Genomic DNA, 20,170 nt, shown 5'->3' on the forward strand with positions numbered 1-20,170 from the left:
GTCCAAATTGATGGCAATAGACCGCCGAATTAATTGTTGTGTTATCTGGTAAAATCTTAAAAAAAAAGATTCCTTCAAAATTCCACCAAACAGACAGCCTCACCTTTTTTTGATGAATATTGGCTTCGGAAATTAGCCAGTTCATCTTTTTTGTTCTATAACCTTTTGGGTTTGACGTTGCTATATACATCCCATTTTTCGTCCTCAATAATGATACGCTTCAAGAATGGATCATTTTCTTGAGGTTTGAGAAGCGAATCACAGACGTCAACGCGACGACACAAATCTCTCCCCGTGAGAACATGGGGAACCCATATATCGAGCTTCGAGGTTAAAGTGGTCATAAACAGTTGAATTTGATAAATTTAATCTCTCACCGATCTCACGTGTTGTTATTCGCCGGTTTGCATCAACTAATGCCTTTATCATGTCTTTATCAACTTCAACCGGTCTTCCAGAAGGTGGTGGATCTTTGACATCAAAATTGCCGGATCGAAATTTTGCAAACCAGTTATGACACTGGTGTACTGGCAACACATCTTCTCCATACACATCGATTAATTTCTTTCTGGCTTGAACAGCATTTTTACCTTTTCTATAGTAAAAAAGTAAAATATGACGAAAATGCTGCTTATTGCTTTCCATATTTAAAACGGCACCAATCAAAAACTACTGCATAGAATCAATTGGACTTTCTTTACACACAAGCCTTGCTATATCAGCTCTCAAAACATATAATGATTATGTGGCTTAAATATGAGGTTAGGTCCAAAAAAAATACAATTAAATTATCTGTCAGGAGAAAAAACAAAATTACTTTCCGAACAACCCAATAAACAGATCGACCATTTCAATAAATTCTTCATTATATTCAAGTATACTTACTCATGTATTTAAGTTCCAATCGTCTTCCATACGCCAAACACTAAACGCGTAAGACAATTTTTCATGTTCCCTATAATTGCATGATAATGACTTTATTTCTTTTGAAGATAATATTACATTTCTTGAATTTTTCTCTTCTGGAACATTAAAAATATAATTTAATTGAAATGACGTTTACTATAGAATAATTTATTAATCGTTTGATCACGTATAATAGGTATTAATAAAAAAATATAATGAAGGTATTACAAATGAAGAAAAATATAATAATAACAAATGAAAAATGAAAAATATATAATAAGATTAGTATGATTTATGATATATCGGATATATATAGAATGAAAAAGAACTCGAACTATATTTGATGAATAAATAATTTTCAAAGACAATCACGTAATCAAAAATTAAAACGAAGTAAAATATATATATATATATATATATATATATATATTTCAAAGTTTGTTTGGAAGTTAGTAGAACATTTTTGGAAGAAGTTAAAACGATGCATACAAATAAGTGGCACTAGGATAGCACGCTCGTTCAAGCCTTTACAGAGAACCATAAATTACAAGATTCCATCGAGAGTGATTGTTTAATTAGACTACACCGTAAATAAGCACGGTTCCCATAAACATAAACTTTCGATGCTTCTGTATGTATGTAAGTTACTAAGATGATGAAGGATAAAGCATACGAGAATTGTGAGAGTTTCTTTCTCTCTTTTTTTTATCTACAAACAACGTTTAACTTTTTCTTTCCTTTTTCTTCCTTCTTTTCTTTTGCCTTTTTTTTCTTCTTTTTTTTGCCTTTTTTTTCTTCTTTTTTTTTTTGCCTTTTTTTTCTTTTTCCTCAATCTGATTAATTTTTTCTCATAGAAAAGTAAATGATTGGAGAAAAGATTTACGTTTTGATAGTAACGTTTTTAAAAGTGAGCTTAGATATAGATACAGAAAGAGAGAGAGAGAAAGAGAGAGAGAGAGAGAGAGAGATTGAGATCATAATTGATATTAGAACGAAAATAAAAGATGAATGGATATTATAGTATAGTGATAAAAATTCTTACCATTTTCCTCCTCGTTGTTTTTGATATTACAACGTAGCACTTCATATAAAAAATCTATATAACGTGCGGCAAGTTTCAATGTTTGAATTTTACTCAGTTTATCGCTCGGCAATGTAGGAATGACATTTCTAAGTGCACCAAATGCTTCATTCAAGCTCTGAGTTCTTTGCCGTTCTCTGACATTCGCCATAACTCTTTGATTTTTCATTTCCTTGCAAGTAGAGCAATTCTTTTTACGAACTTTTTTTTTCGTCAAAGAAGAAGAACTACATAAAGAAGAGTTATTCAGAATCTTCAAGCTTCTTACAATAATATCCTTTTTTTTTTTTTTCTTAATACTTTCTTCGGCAAATTGTTTCGTCGACGATGTTAGGTTTTGATTAATCTCTTTATAATTACTCAGTTGTTGTTGTTTTTTTTGTTGTTGTTGTTGGAATTGTTGTTGTGCATGCCGTTTCTGTAGCTGTTGCTCCTGTTGTGATTGTTGCTGTTGTTGCTTTTGTTGCTTTTGTTGCTGTTGTTGCTGCTGTTGCTGCTGTTGCTGCTGTTGCTGCTGTTGCTGCTGTTGTTGTCCCTGATTAATATTATCCATTTTAGATTTTTGCAACCTATCGAACTTATAATTTGAATGTTGATCACTTTTCAAAACTAAAGAATACATTTGGTTAGATGCTGAAAATTATTGTAAATTTTGCTATCATTAAAAAAAAAAAAACAAAAAGAAGAAGAAGAAAAAAAGGCATTTGTACATCTCTCGAAACTTCATAAAACTTCGTCATCTTAATCACTCTGAATATTATTATTATCATCTCTTACCTATATCGTGATTTTCGTATGGCAAACAATTTACTGGTTGAATATGATAATTCGATTGAATTCGATATTTGTTATTGATTTTGTTAACAATAATATTATTACTTGTATTATTATTATTATTATTATTACTTTTATTATTACTTCTATTATTAATATTAATATTATTATTATTATTATTATTATTATTATTATTATTATTATTATTATTATTATTATTATTATTATTATTATTATTATTATTACTATTATTATCTTGACAATGAGAATGATGAGGATGATGTTGTTGACGATGATGACATCGAGAATGGGAATGAAAATGAGGACGAAGAAGAGGAAGACAAGGAGGAGAAGGAAGAGGAGCAGGAGGAAGAGAAGGAGAAGGAAGAGCAGGAAGAGGAAAAGCAGGAGAAGGAGGAGGAGGGAATAGATGAGGATGAGAATAAGGCAAAGATTGAAAATTAGGATGAGAATGAGAATGAGGCGATTGAAAATTATGAGGAGAACGAGAAAAAGAATAATGATGATCCTGTTGCTCACATTGATGTTGATGCTGTTGCTGATGACGCTGACGCTGACGGTTACGCTGTTGCTGATGATAATGCAACATGTCAGGATACTTCAATGAAATGTAGAGAGATTAAATCAAATGTATTGAAACATTCGTAATTACACGACGAAGAAGAAAAATGCGCGTACGTTCGTTCATACACATGCACACACACACAAATACGCGCACACAATCAAACAGACACGCACAAACACACGCGGATAGATACGCGAACAGATATATCCTCTATCATCCAAGAAGATCAATGAAAGAAAATGAAGCAAAAAAAAGAAAAAACAACGAGAAAAGGAAAGGAAGAGAGAAGAAGAGAAAAGAAGAGAAAAGAAGAGAGGAAGAGAGAGGAAGAGAGAAAAAAACAATCCAAGTGTTGAAAAAAGAACATGTTGATCTTTACATATATATATATATATATATATATTTAGACACGAAAACTTGATTGTCAATAAAGCCGAAAACGTAAGAATGTTTCACAACGAAGGGTAGGAAGCATCTGATGAGAAAGACTGACAGAGAATTCTTTCATAACGTATAGGCGAAGAACTCCACCTATAAATAAGATCCTACATTTTCTTGGCTTGTCCTTTTAAAGTTTCTGTTATTTTTCTTGTATATATATATATATATTTCTCTCTCTCTTTTTCTTTCTTTCTTTCTTCCTCTCTCTCTCTCTCTCTCTCTCTCTCTCTCTCTCAGCGATCCTTTCCTTCAAACTTTTAAATTTCTTTATTATTTGATATTTTTTTTGATTCAATGTATTTGCCTGTGTTTGTTCCGTCTGGAAAAGTACAGTGAGAAAATAAGGAAGAGAAAGAGAAAGAGAGAAAGAGAGAGAGAGAGGGAGAGGGAGAGAGAGATAGAGAGGGAGAGGGAAAGAGAAAAGTGCAAGAGAGAAAAAGAATTGAAAAGATAAAAATATTCTACGAAATAGAGTGAGAATAATAACAGTGTGAGAGAAAGATAGATAGTTAGTTAATTAGATAGAGATAGAGAAAGAGAGAGAGAGAGAGAGAGAGAGAGAGAGAGAAAGAGAGAGAGAAAGGAAACGTAAATTCGCGAGAGCAAAGAAAAATGAGATATATATTTATATATATATATATAAATAATCGATGAACAAACTCAATCTCGGATTTACGTTTATTAACGATTAAAAAAAAAAAAAAAAATCTAATCGTTAGTAAGAAAAACGAGGGATGGTGGAAGTGGATTGGTGGAAGAAGACAAGGGGAGATAACGATAGGAAGGGAGGTGGATAAATTTTTTCATACACATTTATTTACATGATAAATATATTGACACGTATAAAAATATTAATATCATCATGATATCATCGTCCGAGTATTATTTTATTGTTTGACAATTTTATTTATTTATCGATAAGTATTGATAATCTGATTTTTCTTTTTTTATTCGAACTAAAAGATAACAACGTGGAAACGTTTGCTGTGAAAGAGTCAATGGCAGAAAAAAAGAAAAAAAAAAAAAAAAGGAAAAAAATTGCATCCAATGTTCCTATTGTTGTTTCATTTAAACTTGAAATAAGCCGACAAATAAATAAAATTTATTTTATTTATTTGTGATTAGACCCACAATAAAGTAATTTTATGTAACAAAAATCATGCCTGAAGGTTCTTAATTTCAATTGCTATGTCCTTCGATATTCTAAAATAAAATAAAGAAAATAAAAATATTTATTAACATAGTATAACAATGCGATCACTAAGAAGTAATTATAAGAACCTGATAAGTAAGTAGAAGCATTCATTCCTTGGTACGTCATAAATTAAATCTTTGGGACATTACAATGGGTATTCTGTTATTACGAAAATTTTTGGAGAGAAAACCCAAAGATCGTTCAAGTTGAAAACTCCACGTTCGCTTTCGATAAAACATTTCAACAATTTTCAAATCGTACGTTTCGTACGTTTCGACTTTACAAAAAAAAAACTTTGTTTTTTCGAAAAGAAAAATTTGGAAAAATCAAAAAGCCAATGATTTCGTTCTGAATTACCGATAGTATTCATTAAAAATTCATAGAGTATTACTGATAGTACTCTATAAAAAAAAGATAAAAGATTCGATGAATTGATTGATAAAATCTCTTAATAAAAGAAAAAACCTAAATTAAGTTCTATGAAGTTATAAAAAAATATTGCAACTATAAAAATCTACTCAGTATTTACAGGTAGAAAGAAGAAGTTGATCCTATGGTTTTTCCCAAAGAACTTTCATGGCACAAAACTTGTATATATATACAAGTATATACATACATATATATATATATATATATATATATATATATATATATACAAACTTAAAGAGTATTAGAATTCAAGTATGAAAATATATACCCTTAGTACTCACAGGTAAAGGAAAAAGGTTGTCTTCTGGTTTTTCCCAAGGAACTTCGATGATACAAAACTTGCGTATATATATATATATATATATATATATATATATATATATACGCATGTTTTTTTTTTTTAAAACTTTTTTTATTCGTACATCTTGAAGCAGTTTCTTAGAAAAAAAGTAAAAAAAAAAAGAAAAAATTATTATAAACATATAGATATATGCCTATATTATCAGGGTTAACAAACAACTTAAATGAAAATATTGCAAGAATAAAACATTTTTTAAATAAAACATGTTATAGTAGATTCGAAGGTTAGTAAGATCGTAAAGAAAATAAGAAAAATCTATAAGGGACATAAGGATAAAAACTATCATCGACGTGACTGGAATCTCATTAAAGTTGCACTTTTAAGTTCGGTAGTAAGACGATATCATGTGACACCAGAGGAAACATGTGTTCGCCAAATTTTTCTAAATCTCTAGTTATTTTTAAAGGTAAAGTTCGAACATGTGTTTGGTCAACATTTATTAAAGGTTCTTTGCAAACAGGTAAAACAAACATCTATTCTCTTAATGTCAAAGATGCCATTAAATAATACTTGAGATACACGTTTATTTTTTACTTCTTCTTTATTTTTTTGTTTTTTTTTTTTTTATTTTAAATATTTTCAACTTTCAGAAGAATTTAGGAGCAGTTATTACCAAACCTAAGTGGAGAGTTAAAGTCAGTTAGTATTTCAGTTTATGAATCAGAAAAATATTTGCTTTGAAAACAACAAACAGATATACAACTATGGTTCGTAGTTCTTATCTGTTCATGGTTAATGCCGTTAATTTGATTCTGTGTGTACAACTCACGAACATAACTAACAGTATCTTCTCTGAAATTATGTGTATGCATAGATATTGATATATTCGTAACTTTTTTATTTTATAACATTTATATAATTTATAATTATTAATTTCTACTTGCCAAATAATAAATTATATAAGTTTCAACTATGGTTTTGTAAAGGTATCATTATTTCTGGTCACCATAAAAAGTATTAAATATTCGTCTTAAAAAGCATTCATTGATACGTTCGTTCATTCATTCATAACATTGTAGAGTAGTTTCGAACAAATAGTAACAGCCATAATAAAATAAGAGGTTATTATAAGAGAGGCACTTGTCGTCATTTGAAATCACTATGATCACGTGCTTCGTCTTATTATATAATTATTAAAAATAGATATAAAATGATAAAACTTATTAAATAATTATTAGAGAGAAAAAACTTACGTTTATTAAAAGAAAAGAAACTTAATTATTGATTTAAATAAAACAATAATATAACTTAATTTTATCAAATTATATTTTACCTTATTATATATTACATTGTTATTAGAAATTCTTTATATCTTTTTTGCATCTTTTAATATAATTATTTATAAGAATATAATTATATAGAAAAACGTGTCATATAAAAAAACAACAGTAATTTGAACGTGACCTTGAAAGATAGGGAGAATATGTTCGTCGCGTAACTCGGTCCTCGGGGCTTTCACTCTTGCCGAACATGTGTTCAGGACGCACAAGTATTTCGCTCGTGAACACATGTTCGTCAGAATTGTGCGACGACACATAAATTCAAATTCACTATCCGATGAATAGGGTCCTAGGTGAATGACACATGTTGAACCAATGAGTGTCCTTCGGCGTAAAAGACTGGTGACCTATTATTTTTTTCTCTCTCTACCTCTCTCTATATTTCCCTCTTTCCATCCTTTCCTCTCTCTCCCCCTCCCCCTCTCTGCCGCCCTTTCTCTTTCCTCTCTCTTTTTCTTGTTCAAAATGACCAAAGATTTTCATTTTCGCACGATAAAAAACCGACCAATGACTATTTAGCTAATAAAAACCATTCGAAACAGTCTTCCAATGATTTACAAGAGAGGCAAAAAGTTTACGATCCGGATGTGCAATTGAAAAGATAAAATAAAAAGTTTTAGAAAGAAAGACATTAAAAAGATATATATATATATATATGTATAATTAAAAAAAAGACATTAAAAAGATATATATATATATATGTATATCTTATACCATATTAATTGTTAATTATTAATCAGGTGTATCATTAAATAATTTCTGGCGATATGTACGTTCATTTTTTCTCAAACAGGGTGGTCTTCTTCTTTCGCTTTCATTTTCTCTCTCTCTCTCTCTCTCTCTCTCTCATTCTTGTTTCGAATAATCATGATCTCGAACCACTACATTGACTCCGCCCTTCTCTTTTCTGCTCTATCCCTTCTTTAGTCATCCACACGTTTCAGGGAGTTAACTTCGACAAAGACGACGACGAATACGACAACGAAAAGGAATAAATAGAAATCCCGTCAGAAGAAAGTCGGCTTGAAAATCAAACAAACAGTCGGCGACGTCGCGTTAGTGGAGTTCCTTCGTCGTCATCGTCGTCGTTGTCGTCGTCGTCGTCGTCGTCGTCGTCGTCGTCGTCGTCGTCGTCGTCGTCCTCGTCGTCTTCGTCGTTTGTTTATTGTTATAAAAAACATAGAGTCGACCAAGCGTATCACCACAAAGTGTAACTTTTACAGTAGGTAATAATAATAATTTTACCCGTTAATCAAGTTAATTAAATTATTAGCGATGTATATATGTATGTATACATATATATATATATATATATACATCGCTATCAGTATTGATGTTAAATATAATTATCCCAATATTTTAATATATTATGATCGCATAAATATTCTAATTTAGATATATATAAATTTTCTTTAATAATTCGCATAGTTTGTCTTTGTATTAGAGGTCAAAGCGATCCATTAACTCGACGAAAGGATACGAAATTAGCGAAGTTCGAGTTCCGGTATCGTAGCTAACGTTAGTGTCACATGGCGAAGGGCTAAAACTTTTTCTTGAATGGATAAAATCCGACGGAGACATGTGTTCGCCAGACGACAAAATTCTCTCTCCCTCTCTCTCTCTCTCTCTCCCCCCCCCCTGTCTCTCTCCTCAAGGTGCATGGGAAAGAAGTACATCTCATTGGATTTACTTAGTACGAACAATCGTCGAAGGGGAGGATTATGAATCTTCTTCTTTTGCTTCTTCTTTTTTTTTTAACATTTTGTATCAACACTACGTAATCTTCTTCAATCTTTTGTTTAATGAATGATTTCGAATAAATTTATCATCGTTAACTTGTTAACATATTTAATTTAAATATTTTACCGATCCGATCAATTAGAATCAATTTTTTTTTGTCTTTAATTATAACAATCATTTGTCAATAAGATGAAATAATTACACTTGATAAATATCAGCATAAGTAAGTATAAATAGTCGAAGATCAAATCATCATGTGGCATTAGAAATTAATCCAATAATATTATCCTCGTGAAATATATCGAAATAATGATTGAATCAGTTCAATGAACTTCTTCAAACATCATGATTATTCACGAATCTACTTCCGACCTAATTCAATTCCTACAATTGAATAATTTCTTTTTTCACTCGATTTTAAATCGTACTCACTTCTTTTCGAAACGTAAGTAGATAAGTAACTACCTGCCCGTTGATATTGTTAAGAGTCGATTGGAGGCCCTTATCTTTTAGGTAAAGAAAAAGAAAAAAAAAAAAAAAAGAAAAAGAACAAAGAGGCAAGTGTTGTGTGCAATACGGAATATCACCAAATCTTCGAAAGCAAACATCAAAGATACCGACATAACAGTGCACCGACTTCCAGACCGTGACAATACTACGAAAAGAAAGAACAAAATACAAGGGATGTAGAAATTTACCTCCCCTCCTCCTTACTTTTGCCTTCAACCATTCACACATTCTCACACACTCTCTCTCTTTCTCTCTCTCCCTCTCTCTCTCTCTCTCTCTCTCTTTCTTTCTTTGTCTCGTTCGCTTTACGCAATGTTTATTCTAAATACACCGGAAGTTCAACCTTAAGAATAAGGTAGATTAACGATTAGTGTCGGTGTACATAGCCTCTACGTTAACATATGTGTGCACATTCCACTGGGATATATTTTCTAAACACACGTGCTTGCCATCAGGATAAGTTCGCATTGGCCATTTCTAGTACACACATAAAAATGCAACCACGCATATATTTATACATATACAGTTATAGGTAATATACCTCTACATCTTCTTTCTCTGTCCCGCTTGCAAAAGTTGCTCTTCCAAGAAGAAATATCGATTGTTCTTCTCTTATTTCAACGGGTGACCATTTTTCTTTTTTTTCTTTTCTTTTTTCTTTCTTCAAAATTAGAAACTTTCCAGAGAACAAATAGAATGCGAATTTCTAATTATTGCCTTAATTTATTAGAAAGAGTAGAAAGAATTATGAATGAAATAATCCATTATGAAGAATATCGCGTAGTAAGTACTTACGTACTTACATAGAACATATATTATCTACTTAAGAAATATAAATACTCATCTATCTGTATCTCTATACTTTACGGAGCCAGGGAAAAAGGAAAAAGAACAATGATTCTAGATCAGGACTGTAAGAAAAATAAAACCTTAAAAAAACGCGCATCAAGAAGCGACCCCCGCTGAGGAGACCAAGAGGCCCCTCGGGACCACATCCCCTCTCAACCCCATGAGGAGACCCTGTTTCTTTTCTTTTCTTTCTTTCTTTCTTTCTCTCCTCTTTTTTCTTTTATTTTTTTTTTTTGCTTTTCACATATCTTCGCTCACACACAACCATTGCCATCGGGGATCACAAAACCATACCAGGGACTCACATTGACGTAGGTCTTATACCCCCTCGAAGACGTAAATTCGATAGAATTCGTGCGAGTTCAAACCCTTAGATGGCTTTTTTTTTTTTTTTATACTTATGTTTGAATACTAATATTTAAAAAACCTAGAAATGTATTGTTCATGAAATAATACCGCTACGCAATTTATTCCAGATACGTCATCTTATTTTGTTTTAAATTTAAAAAGTTAATTATTTTCAATCGATTATGTTTTTTTTTTCGAAATTTTTTGAAAGAAACGATAAAAATTCTTCTTGTTTAGATTCTAAGAAAAAGGGAAAATGCAATAGGACACGCGACATTTTCAGTAGAATTGTTGTTTGAAGAGAGGCTGCTCCATTTTCTTTTGCTATTTCCTCCATCTTTCCACTTATTTTTCTTTCTTTTCTTATTTTTCCCCAGAAATCCTGCAGATTCTCCGTCAACTATGTGACCTTTCTCGACGAAAGATTAATCATTAGTTTTTCAGCAGCCTCCCGTAGGCACGAGACCATAATGCAATTCGTAGAAATTTGGATACTTGTTGAAAAAAGAAATTTCTACAAAAAAAAAAAAACAAAAAAAAAATAAAAAAAAAAAATACGAATCTTTTTCTCTTATTTATAATACTATAAAGAAATATTTCAACTTCATTAATATAATCTTCACGATCATTGAATATTTATCGTGAAAGAAACGAAAACAATGAGAAAGAAAGAAACGTCACAAGGATGACAAGAGGAGAGACGCCATGGCGAATAATGTCGCCATTTTACTTCTATTCTCCACCTTGATCGACGCTCCAATCAGACGGTTTGTTCCCGTAAACATCGCCGATTGGTTACTACGATACAGGTAGAAAATAGGCAACGCCCAATTTTCGCCAATTCTGACTTCTGATTGGTCGTTCGAATCTTTTGGACAAGATGGACATTTCAGAGGAAAAAACATTTTTGCAACTTCTGACATCTGATTGGTCGTTCGAATCTTTTGCAATATGGACATTTAAAAAAAAAAAGAAAAAAAATAAGAAAAGAAATGCAAAAAAAAAGAATACAAAAGAGAGAGAGAGAGAAAGAGAGAGAGAAAGAGAAAGGATAAAAATCAGTGATACTTAAAATACCCCCGCGATAATCGATTGTAAGGAAACGAAACGAAAAATAAATTAATATAAAAATGAAAAAAAAAGCAAAAAAAAATGTACAAAGTAGAGACAACCGATAGTTTTACTTGCATTTGCATGCATAACTCAAAGACCCTCGTTGTAACCTTTTGACAGGCGTGACCGGCTGCAGCATTTCGTTAACATTTAAACAGCTGTTCCGCGCTATCTTGTTAGCTTAAGTGGACTTCAAATAATTAAAAAACGACGAAACATATATACTTACCTACGTGTGTGAGCCGAATCAAATTTCCAAAAAAAAAAAAAAAAAAAGAAAAAAAAAAACACGAGGCGACTACGAATGTCAATGAATCACGTAATCACCTACATATTATCGATTGAACGTAATCAATTCCTTCACTATTTATACAATTAAGATTCGCCTCTGTTTTCTATGCTCTATTAAATGTTACTTTTCCTTCGCGCAAAGTTGCATTTATCGTTATTGTCCTTGCACACGAAACAGCCGTTCGTTCTAAATGCACCGTAGCACGAATGAGTATGTAGAACGTAGAAGGAGTGGGGGAACGTCCCTCTCTATTTCTCTCTCCTGCTTTTACTCTCTCTCTCTCTCTCTCTCTGTCTCTTTCTCTCCTCATATTTCTTTCTTACTCTTATTATTTCTCTCTCTCTCTTTCTCTCTTTAACACACACACTCTTTCTCTTTTTCTCTTACTCTTACTATTTCTTTCTTTCTCTCGCGCACACTCTTTTTCTCTCTTACTCTTACTGTTTCTCTCACTCTCTCTCTCTCTCTCTCTCTCTCTCTCTCTCTCTCTCTCTCTATCTATCTATCTATCTCGCTCAATCTTACTCTTTTGCTCTATCTTTGGATATATATTAAATTTTTTTTCTCTTTTCACTTGTTCAGCCGTTTCAGGGTCCGTTGAGTAGCTTTGAAATTGGCACGCAGGATGATTTTAGCTATTCGAAAGTAAAAAAAAAAAAGAAGAAAAAAAAAAGAAAAAGAAAAAGAAAAAAGAAAAAATGAAAGAGAAGGGCGAAAGAGAGAATGAAAGGAAGGAAGAATGGAATGATGGATGGAATCGTGGTTGGGGATGCGGAGAGAAAAATAGGGCGTCACCTCCGGTCTCGTTGGCGCCAACGCGAGAAAAAGCTTGCATAATCCATCTGAGTCTATATCTACCGTCTTGAATTTCGTTTTGTCCGAAGAAAATTCTTCCGGAGAAAATCATTTCGTTGCGGTTCCACCTTTATATGATTTCTTTTTCCCTTTTCTTTTCTTCTTCTTCTTCTTTTATCTTTAATTTTTATCTTTAAAATATCTCTTAAAAAAAAAAAATATATATATATATATATATATATATATATATATATATATATATATATATATATATAATGAAATTATTAAAAAGTATACCACGTATAATCTTTCTTTCTAATCAATTATTTATTATAATAATTATATTATTTATAATAATTTTTATTTTATTATAATAATTATATAATTGATTATTATTAAGTATAATTACTAATGTATATTCTTTCTTTGGGTTATACTTGATCGATTAAGTATAATATCTCTTTCTTTTCTTTCAATTATAATTAATCATTTAATTATACGAAGTATAATTAATATATATATATATATATATATATATATATATATATATATATATATATATATCAGGATATTATTGTGAAGAGATATTGTAGGATTTAACATTATTTTGTTTTTTTTCGTCGTGAGAATATTTGAACGCGAAAGATAACGGTCAAAAATAAATGCATCCCTTTTTTTATATAGGCAAACGTAGATAGAAGAGAGGACATTTCTCTTCATTAACACATGCTTCATCAGAGACGGTTAATGAATCACACGGTCATATATCAGCTCACATATACAGACATAAAATGTTTCTTTAGTAAACTGATTTATACACGTAGATGGAAAAGAACGCCATCGAGAGGAACCGAAAATGCTTCCTCTATCCTTAAATAAAAGAACTTGCCTACTTTAGAATAAGAGGGAAAGAGAGAGGGGGAGAAGGAGAAAGAGAGAGAAAGAGAGAGATGGAAATGCTTTTAGACCGGTTAATCGTAAATCGTCAGTGGTAACAACCCTTCTTTTTTAGTTACGTCTTAGAAGCAACACACCCCTATAACGAAGGGTTAATGTTTCTTTTCCTTTAGAATATCATCGATGGGCGTGTCTTCTTATTCACTTAGAAAGAGATCGTTTTTATCTTAGAAAGAGATAAGATAAAAAGGTAAAAGAATTAATCCAATAAAAAGGATTTTATTGTTTTGAAAAAATTAACTTATCTAATAACAATTCAATCGGGAAAGAGAAAAACAAGCAATTAATGTTTTGTTTAAATTTAATGAAAACAGAAAAAAAAAAAAAGAATTACAAATCCAATGGTAAAATTAAAACAGAAAAATGCATAAATAAGTAAGAAGTAACATATTATAAATTAATAATATGAGCGCTGAATTTTTTTTTTTTTTTTAAGAAAAGCAAACGAAAAAGAGTTTTAGAAAGAAAAAAGAAAGAGAAAGAAAAAGTGAGAGAGAAAGAGAGAGAGAAAAATGATTGATTTAGCATGAAATCATTTTAAGGGACGTAAGGCATTTTTTTCTCAGTCTTTTCCGCTTTTGATGATGACGACGTCGGTGTCGGCGTCGGCGTCGGCGATAAACTAAGGCCTGTACGTAAGAATGAACTTCGAAATCAAACGCAGATGACGTCTCGCTCATCTTCATCCCATACTTCCGGAATAATCAATGATAAAATCGATAGAAAGTATAATTTATGAAAAATATTCTATATTATAATAATAATTTTATTGTTTATCAATTCAATAAATTCTGTATAAATATAAATAATATAACGTATATGCATTAATAAATATATAAAAGATAGCAATATTATTGTAACGATAACATAATATAATAATATGGCGAAAGTGATCTAAATATCTAAAAAAAAAGAAAAAAAAAAAGAACAAAAAAAGAACAAAAATGAAAGAAACAAAGAAATGATATATTTGTTACGTTTATAATATTTTTATGGAACAAAAAAAAAAAAAAGAAAAGAAAAATATATATATATATAATACTTATCGTAGAAATTTTATATCTCTATTTTTAATGATCTCAATAAGATTTATGTATTATTCGTATATATTCTTGAAGTGCGTTAAAATAGGCTTGAATCATTGAATCTACTGCATTGAATATCGTTATAAAAAAAAGTTCCATTACATTGTTATTATTATAAGAAGAACTGTATTCAGCAGTAAGAAACTTTTCAAATCCTGCTTCTATCAGATTTGTTTTAATATAATCCCATACAAAACGACATCCTTCGACCAAATATGCCAATTTATTGCCACTGTTTAATATAGTAACAGCAGTGTTAAATATAAATGATAATATATTTTCAGAGTTATCAATTTTTTTTAATTCCTCTATGAGAAATCGAAACTGAGGAATTGTAGGCACACATTCAGTATTTAAATCATTTCTGCTCAAATACAAATCTGTCAGTAAAGTTTCAAGTAATTTTTTTAATGTATTTTGTTGATCTATATATGTATTTGATTGATCTTCACAATTGTTGATGTTCTTCAACAAATTTTTTCCTATCATGGCAACAAATAATAATGGATCTAATAAAGTTATTCCATTTAACTTTATTTTTCCCTGTTCTATGCTTAATAAACGATTCGATGTATAAACGAAATAATTATTATTAGACGTAAAGTCATTTACTGTGACTGTTTTAAGCTGTCGTATAATAGCAGCATTCTGATTCATTTTATTACCATTAGGTTCTATAGAACTTTTCATTTTCTTGAACTCATAATATTGGTGCAAATTATTATCGCGCAACTCCGTTTCAATCTTTCTTAATATATCCCCTTGGGTCAATTCAATTATTTCTTTAGCAAATGTTATATTTATAATAGAATTCGTAAAGAACAATAGATAAGTTCCAAGATAAATAATATCCTGAATATCAACTCTTTTTTCTTGTTTATACTTTCCAAGAATATGTAAGCTTTCATAACCAAGGCCAATTAAATTTATTGATATACTGGTTATTACCATAGCATCGTGCGTTGACATGGCTAATTGATTAACAGTGACGCCTGCTGCAACTGCTTTTTTCAAGAGGATTGTACTACCGCAAATCGCTATTCCAACAGTACTTCCAGCTATACCAAGCCAAGCGGACAAAGCATTTCGATTAAATGGTTTAATAGATTCTTGGTGTACTGCCATATCGTATAATTTTACGGAAGATGTCTTAAACGTCCAAGCACCACTTGCAACCAATGTTGCCACTTCTATAAATAATAAAATATAAATCAATATATAAACATTTTTAACTTCTTTAAATTAATTTATATAATTACTAAAAAATCTTATTTACTTCCAATAGCAACTATTGAAGAGGTAGGATTAAAAATCGTTGCAATTCCAAATCCAACAATAGCAGCAGTCCCTACTGCATTAATTGTATTGTTAATTATAGACAAAATATTTGCCCGTTTTGAACACGCATAAGAGTCTTGAACAATTAACCATATAATAGATTTATTGGGAGTAATTTCAAATTCAGGATTTGGTTGATAATAACCATCTTTTGGAAAGACCATTGTACATTTTGGTAAATTATTATTCTTCAAATAATCTTCCCAACTTTTGTATACTCTACCCTTAATATCTATATACCAAACAGTATAAATGTTTTCATTATGCGTATTGCTTTTCATTTGTGTTTTATCATTGTAATGCTGTATTTTAAATACAGGTATAGCTATTATTTCTTCTTCGTCATTTGACGTTGATGGTTTATCCATTTTATTACGAAAAAGTATATTATATACAATGCCATAATTTATATTATCATCTTTAAGTCGTCTACCGTATGTCCATATCATGTTAAAAATTCTATCAATAAGATCCTGAGCATTAGGACTATAACAAATAACATCACATATCTCTGTATCTTCATTTGTATTATTAACCTTAAAATTTAAAATATCTTTAGAATCAGAAGTTCGTTCAAAAAGAGGTGAACCAAATATTGAATATCCTATATTTTGCTTGATAAACTTGACATCTTCCTTTTTATATATAGTCCAACTTGGAAGTAATTCATAAAAATCTTGTTGATATGCTACAGCTTTGGACACCATTTGATCCTAATTTATGAAAATATATATATATATATATTTTTTGTAAAATAATTTATAAAAAATATTCATAATTTCTTTCTTTTCTTTTCTTTTCTTCTTTTTTTTTTTTTTTTTTTTTTTATCAAATATATAAATGTCATTATACTAACCCAATGATAATCTGACAAATCCATTTTTGATGTACTTGCCATTTTGTAAGAATATAAACTGAACTTCTTGTCTTCTTATGTAATAAGAAAAAATTCAACTTTCTCTTCTTGATTATATTTTAGTGATTCCCAGGTACACTTTAAATGAAGAAATCCCTGTTAAAAGTATAATCTGATAACATATTTGCAAAATAATTAATAAATATGATTATTTGTTATAGTGAACAATTTATAATACTAATTGCATGATCCATTATTAAATAAAATCACTCTAGATGACAAAGAGATATTTATAAAATAACTAATTTTCACATTATAATTCATTCAATATATATGAATTTAGATTGGTACCTCGTTTCTATGTTTCTTTGGTAATTTTTCATTATCAGTTGTCAGTAATTTGTATTGTAGGAATCAACAAAATGTTTTAACGTTTCATACGTCAGATTGCCACATATTTGTTATGTACGAGGCTTTTCATTTCTTCTGATATAAGTTATTACGAATAAATTGTCTGAAATATTTGAAAACAAAAATATTTTATAAACTTTAATAATAAATTTTATTAATTGTTGCGAAATATATTTTTCCTTATTATCATTTTGATTATAAATTTATTATATAAATCGCAATGTGTTTATATGAATCATTTTTCGTTTTATTGTTTCGCAATGTATAACAGCAAAGAATATTGCAAATTTATTACGCCATAAAAATTAAGAACACATTATAATATTCAGAATATTTCATTTGTTTCTATCAGCATTATGGCGATCGAGCAATGTGATTGGTCAAAATTTTTAGTGTTTTAAATAACGTGTATACTCAATCTTACGAACGAAATAATAATATAAATTATGATTTTGAATTTGATCAATTTTAAAAATAAAATATTAATCATTACAATATTCATTATAAAATAAAATATTATATATTATCTCTCGTTATAATTAATTCTATATAATGTCAGTTTAGGTTAGGATGCCAAATATATGACATCAAAATAAACGTATCATGGATTTAAATTTGTTCAATTTTAAAGTAAAAGAATTATCCAAATATAAGCAACAAACGATATATATGCATATAATTTTTATAATATAATATATTGATATAATAATAATAATTCTTAAAGTAAATCAAAATTTGGAATAATATCTATGTATACCCTTTAGTATTCTCCTGAGAATTATTTTTCATATAAACTTTGTTGTGTTCTATTGTCGCTATGGATAAATCGATCCATAAGTACTTACAAATCTAACACAATCCTTTTTACTTATTGTATATAATTTTTTAAGATTATATTATAACATATACATGTACATATATATACATACATATATATATTTATTCATATATATTTATATATGAAACTTTGTAATTTACATTTATAAAAAAATGACATTAGCACTTTCACGTGTTGATTATGTGTCTGTTGGTGTTACTTCTCGTGGTACAACTAGAATTTTACCTCCAACAGATCCTAAACAAACACAAAAATTTGCTGTTGGTGATCACGATGGTATACTGCAAGTCTTTGGTAAATAATCCAATTTATTCTTTTTTCTTTTTCTTTCTTTTCTTTTTTTTCTTTCTTTTTTTTTTTTTTTTTATTTAGGATTATACTAAATAATCCGTATTTAAAAAGAAAAAAAACAAAATGATTTTATTACTCTTCAAAAACATAGGTATGAAGAAAGGAGAATTACAAGCATTATTCAAATCTCTACCCGGTCCAAAAATTAATAAAATGATTCTTGGAGGTTCCTTGGGAATGGCAAGGGATAAGATTTTTATTGCCTACGGAAATTCTGTTAAAGGTTTTACCAAAAAAGGAAAATTGTTTTTAGAATTTGATACAAGTCTATTAGATCCTATTTCTGCTTTGTAAGTTATATTCTTTGTCACTTTCTAATAATTAATTTGATTAAAGAGAAATCTCCATTTATATACATTTGTACATATTAATATATTTTATAATAATAATAATAATAATAATAATAATAATAATATAAAAAAAGAACTAAAAATTTTTTATCTAATGTATTGAACAGATATGTGCTTGGTCCAAATTTAGCAGCTTGTGCTAGAGATCTTTATCATAGATATCATGATTGTAAAGATGCAGATTCATATTTGGCTGGAGAGATATTACACGATGTTGTACTCTTACCAAGTGACAATTCTATGGTATATGCCATTCTTGCTTGTGGCGATTGTGCAGTTAGTATTAAAAAAAAAAAAAGATAAAAAAGATAAAAAAAAAAAAAAATAAATATATATAATCTTCAACAAAATATTAATTTTTTAATACTTATTCTTATATATTTTAGGTACGTGTTTTACATGGTACTATGAGGCCAACAGTTTTAAGACTCCCAAGTATTCCAACAGTGCTTGCTGTATATAGGTTCTGTTAATAGTGTATATAAAAATCTAATAATATAATAATTTTTTAATTTTAATTATTATAAATTATATTAACTATAATATCAATATTGACATGGACAATTTGATTAGGGAAAAAGAAACGGAGTCAACAGAACGTGTTTTGTTAGGTACTATCGATGGTAGAGTTGGTTTATTAAATCTTCAAGGGAATAAAACATTGAGAATTACTTGGTTGATTAATTCAATGGGATCTGAAATTACTACTTTGGATACATTCGAATTGCAAGATGGTTTGGATATAATTATTGGACGACAAGATGGAATTGTTGAAGTCTTTACATTTCCAGATGAAGATACGTCACCGTGTTTACGTTATCGTTATGTAAATGTTACATATTTATTTATATAATATTATATTATATATCTCAATATAATAGGAGGAATATAGAATTATTCATATAGCAAAAAAAAAAAAAACATAAAACAAAAATATGTTATAGAATGCCGGCGAAAGTATTAGCACTGTTACCGGAGGAATCATTGGTGCCACCAATTATCCTGAAGTTCTTGTTACTACTTATTCTGGTAAAATATTTGGCCTAACTACTAAACCTCCTGGTCTTTTAGAAGCTGGACAAAGCGATACTGTCGTAGCAAAATTGAAACTTGAAATACAACAATTGGAAGAAAAACTTATCGAGGAAAGAGAAACTGCTAACTTTACAGCCGATCCTTTAGCACCTTTAATATTGGCCGTAAAACATAGGTAATGATTTAACATTTAACAATGGAAAATATTTTCAATAATTATAACGACGTATTTAAAAAAATTTATTTATC

General features: G+C 29.4%; 3 protein-coding genes and 1 long non-coding RNA gene across 15 annotated transcripts in view; 2 read left to right on the forward strand and 2 right to left on the reverse strand.

The window, feature by feature from the left end:
- Positions 1–2,676, reverse strand: part of LOC124956213 (twist-related protein 2-like) — a 3,429-nt gene extending 753 nt beyond the window's left edge. For 2 of the 4 annotated variants that reach the window (XR_007103161.1, XM_047511713.1), the window contains exons 1-3: positions 1,949–2,676; positions 886–1,022; positions 1–792 (exon numbers count right to left, since the gene is read on the reverse strand). The exon at positions 1–792 is cut by the window's left edge. Coding sequence is in view for 1 of the 4 variants with exons in the window: in XM_047511713.1 (XP_047367669.1) it covers positions 886–1,022; positions 1,949–2,609 (798 nt within the window). In the remaining 3 variants the exon portion in view is untranslated. The remainder of the gene's footprint in view (positions 793–885; positions 1,023–1,948) is intronic. The other 2 variants (XR_007103163.1, XR_007103162.1) reach the window with 2 other exon arrangements.
- LOC124956209 (Bardet-Biedl syndrome 7 protein homolog) overlaps positions 1–20,170 on the forward strand; it is a 36,006-nt gene that overhangs the window by 11,934 nt on the left and 3,902 nt on the right. For 3 of the 7 annotated variants that reach the window (XM_047511697.1, XM_047511698.1, XM_047511699.1), the window contains exons 1-6: positions 18,022–18,479; positions 18,628–18,826; positions 18,994–19,162; positions 19,273–19,349; positions 19,460–19,712; positions 19,831–20,096. In XM_047511697.1, the coding sequence (XP_047367653.1) occupies positions 18,338–18,479; positions 18,628–18,826; positions 18,994–19,162; positions 19,273–19,349; positions 19,460–19,712; positions 19,831–20,096 (1,106 nt within the window). In that variant the 5' untranslated portion in view covers positions 18,022–18,337. Of the gene's footprint in view, positions 1–14,086; positions 14,384–17,616; positions 17,978–18,020; positions 18,480–18,627; positions 18,827–18,993; positions 19,163–19,272; positions 19,350–19,459; positions 19,713–19,830; positions 20,097–20,170 lie in introns of those variants that run through there. The other 4 variants (XM_047511702.1, XM_047511703.1, XM_047511700.1 and 1 more) reach the window with 4 other exon arrangements.
- Positions 7,890–11,908, forward strand: LOC124956214. The gene is made up of 2 exons (XR_007103164.1): positions 7,890–8,279; positions 8,498–11,908. It is a non-coding gene; the product is annotated as an uncharacterized LOC124956214 (long non-coding RNA).
- On the reverse strand, positions 14,656–17,475 carry LOC124956212. Of its 3 annotated transcripts, XM_047511709.1 has the most exons (4): positions 17,288–17,475; positions 16,937–17,092; positions 16,019–16,793; positions 14,656–15,932 (listed from the first exon to the last, which is right to left on the reverse strand). In XM_047511709.1, exons 2-4 carry the CDS (start codon positions 16,976–16,978, stop codon positions 14,737–14,739), a joined length of 2,013 nt encoding a protein of 670 aa, XP_047367665.1. In that variant the 5' UTR covers positions 16,979–17,092; positions 17,288–17,475; the 3' UTR covers positions 14,656–14,736. The 3 variants fall into 3 exon arrangements, with proteins under 3 accessions (XP_047367665.1, XP_047367666.1, XP_047367667.1); XM_047511710.1 differs by lacking the exon at positions 17,288–17,475 and having other exon boundaries at positions 16,019–16,566; positions 16,937–17,229; XM_047511711.1 differs by lacking the exons at positions 16,937–17,092; positions 17,288–17,475 and having other exon boundaries at positions 16,019–16,539; positions 16,617–16,757.

This window comes from Vespa velutina, chromosome 21, assembly GCF_912470025.1.
Source record: "Vespa velutina chromosome 21, iVesVel2.1, whole genome shotgun sequence".
Taxonomy (NCBI): domain Eukaryota; kingdom Metazoa; phylum Arthropoda; class Insecta; order Hymenoptera; family Vespidae; genus Vespa; species Vespa velutina.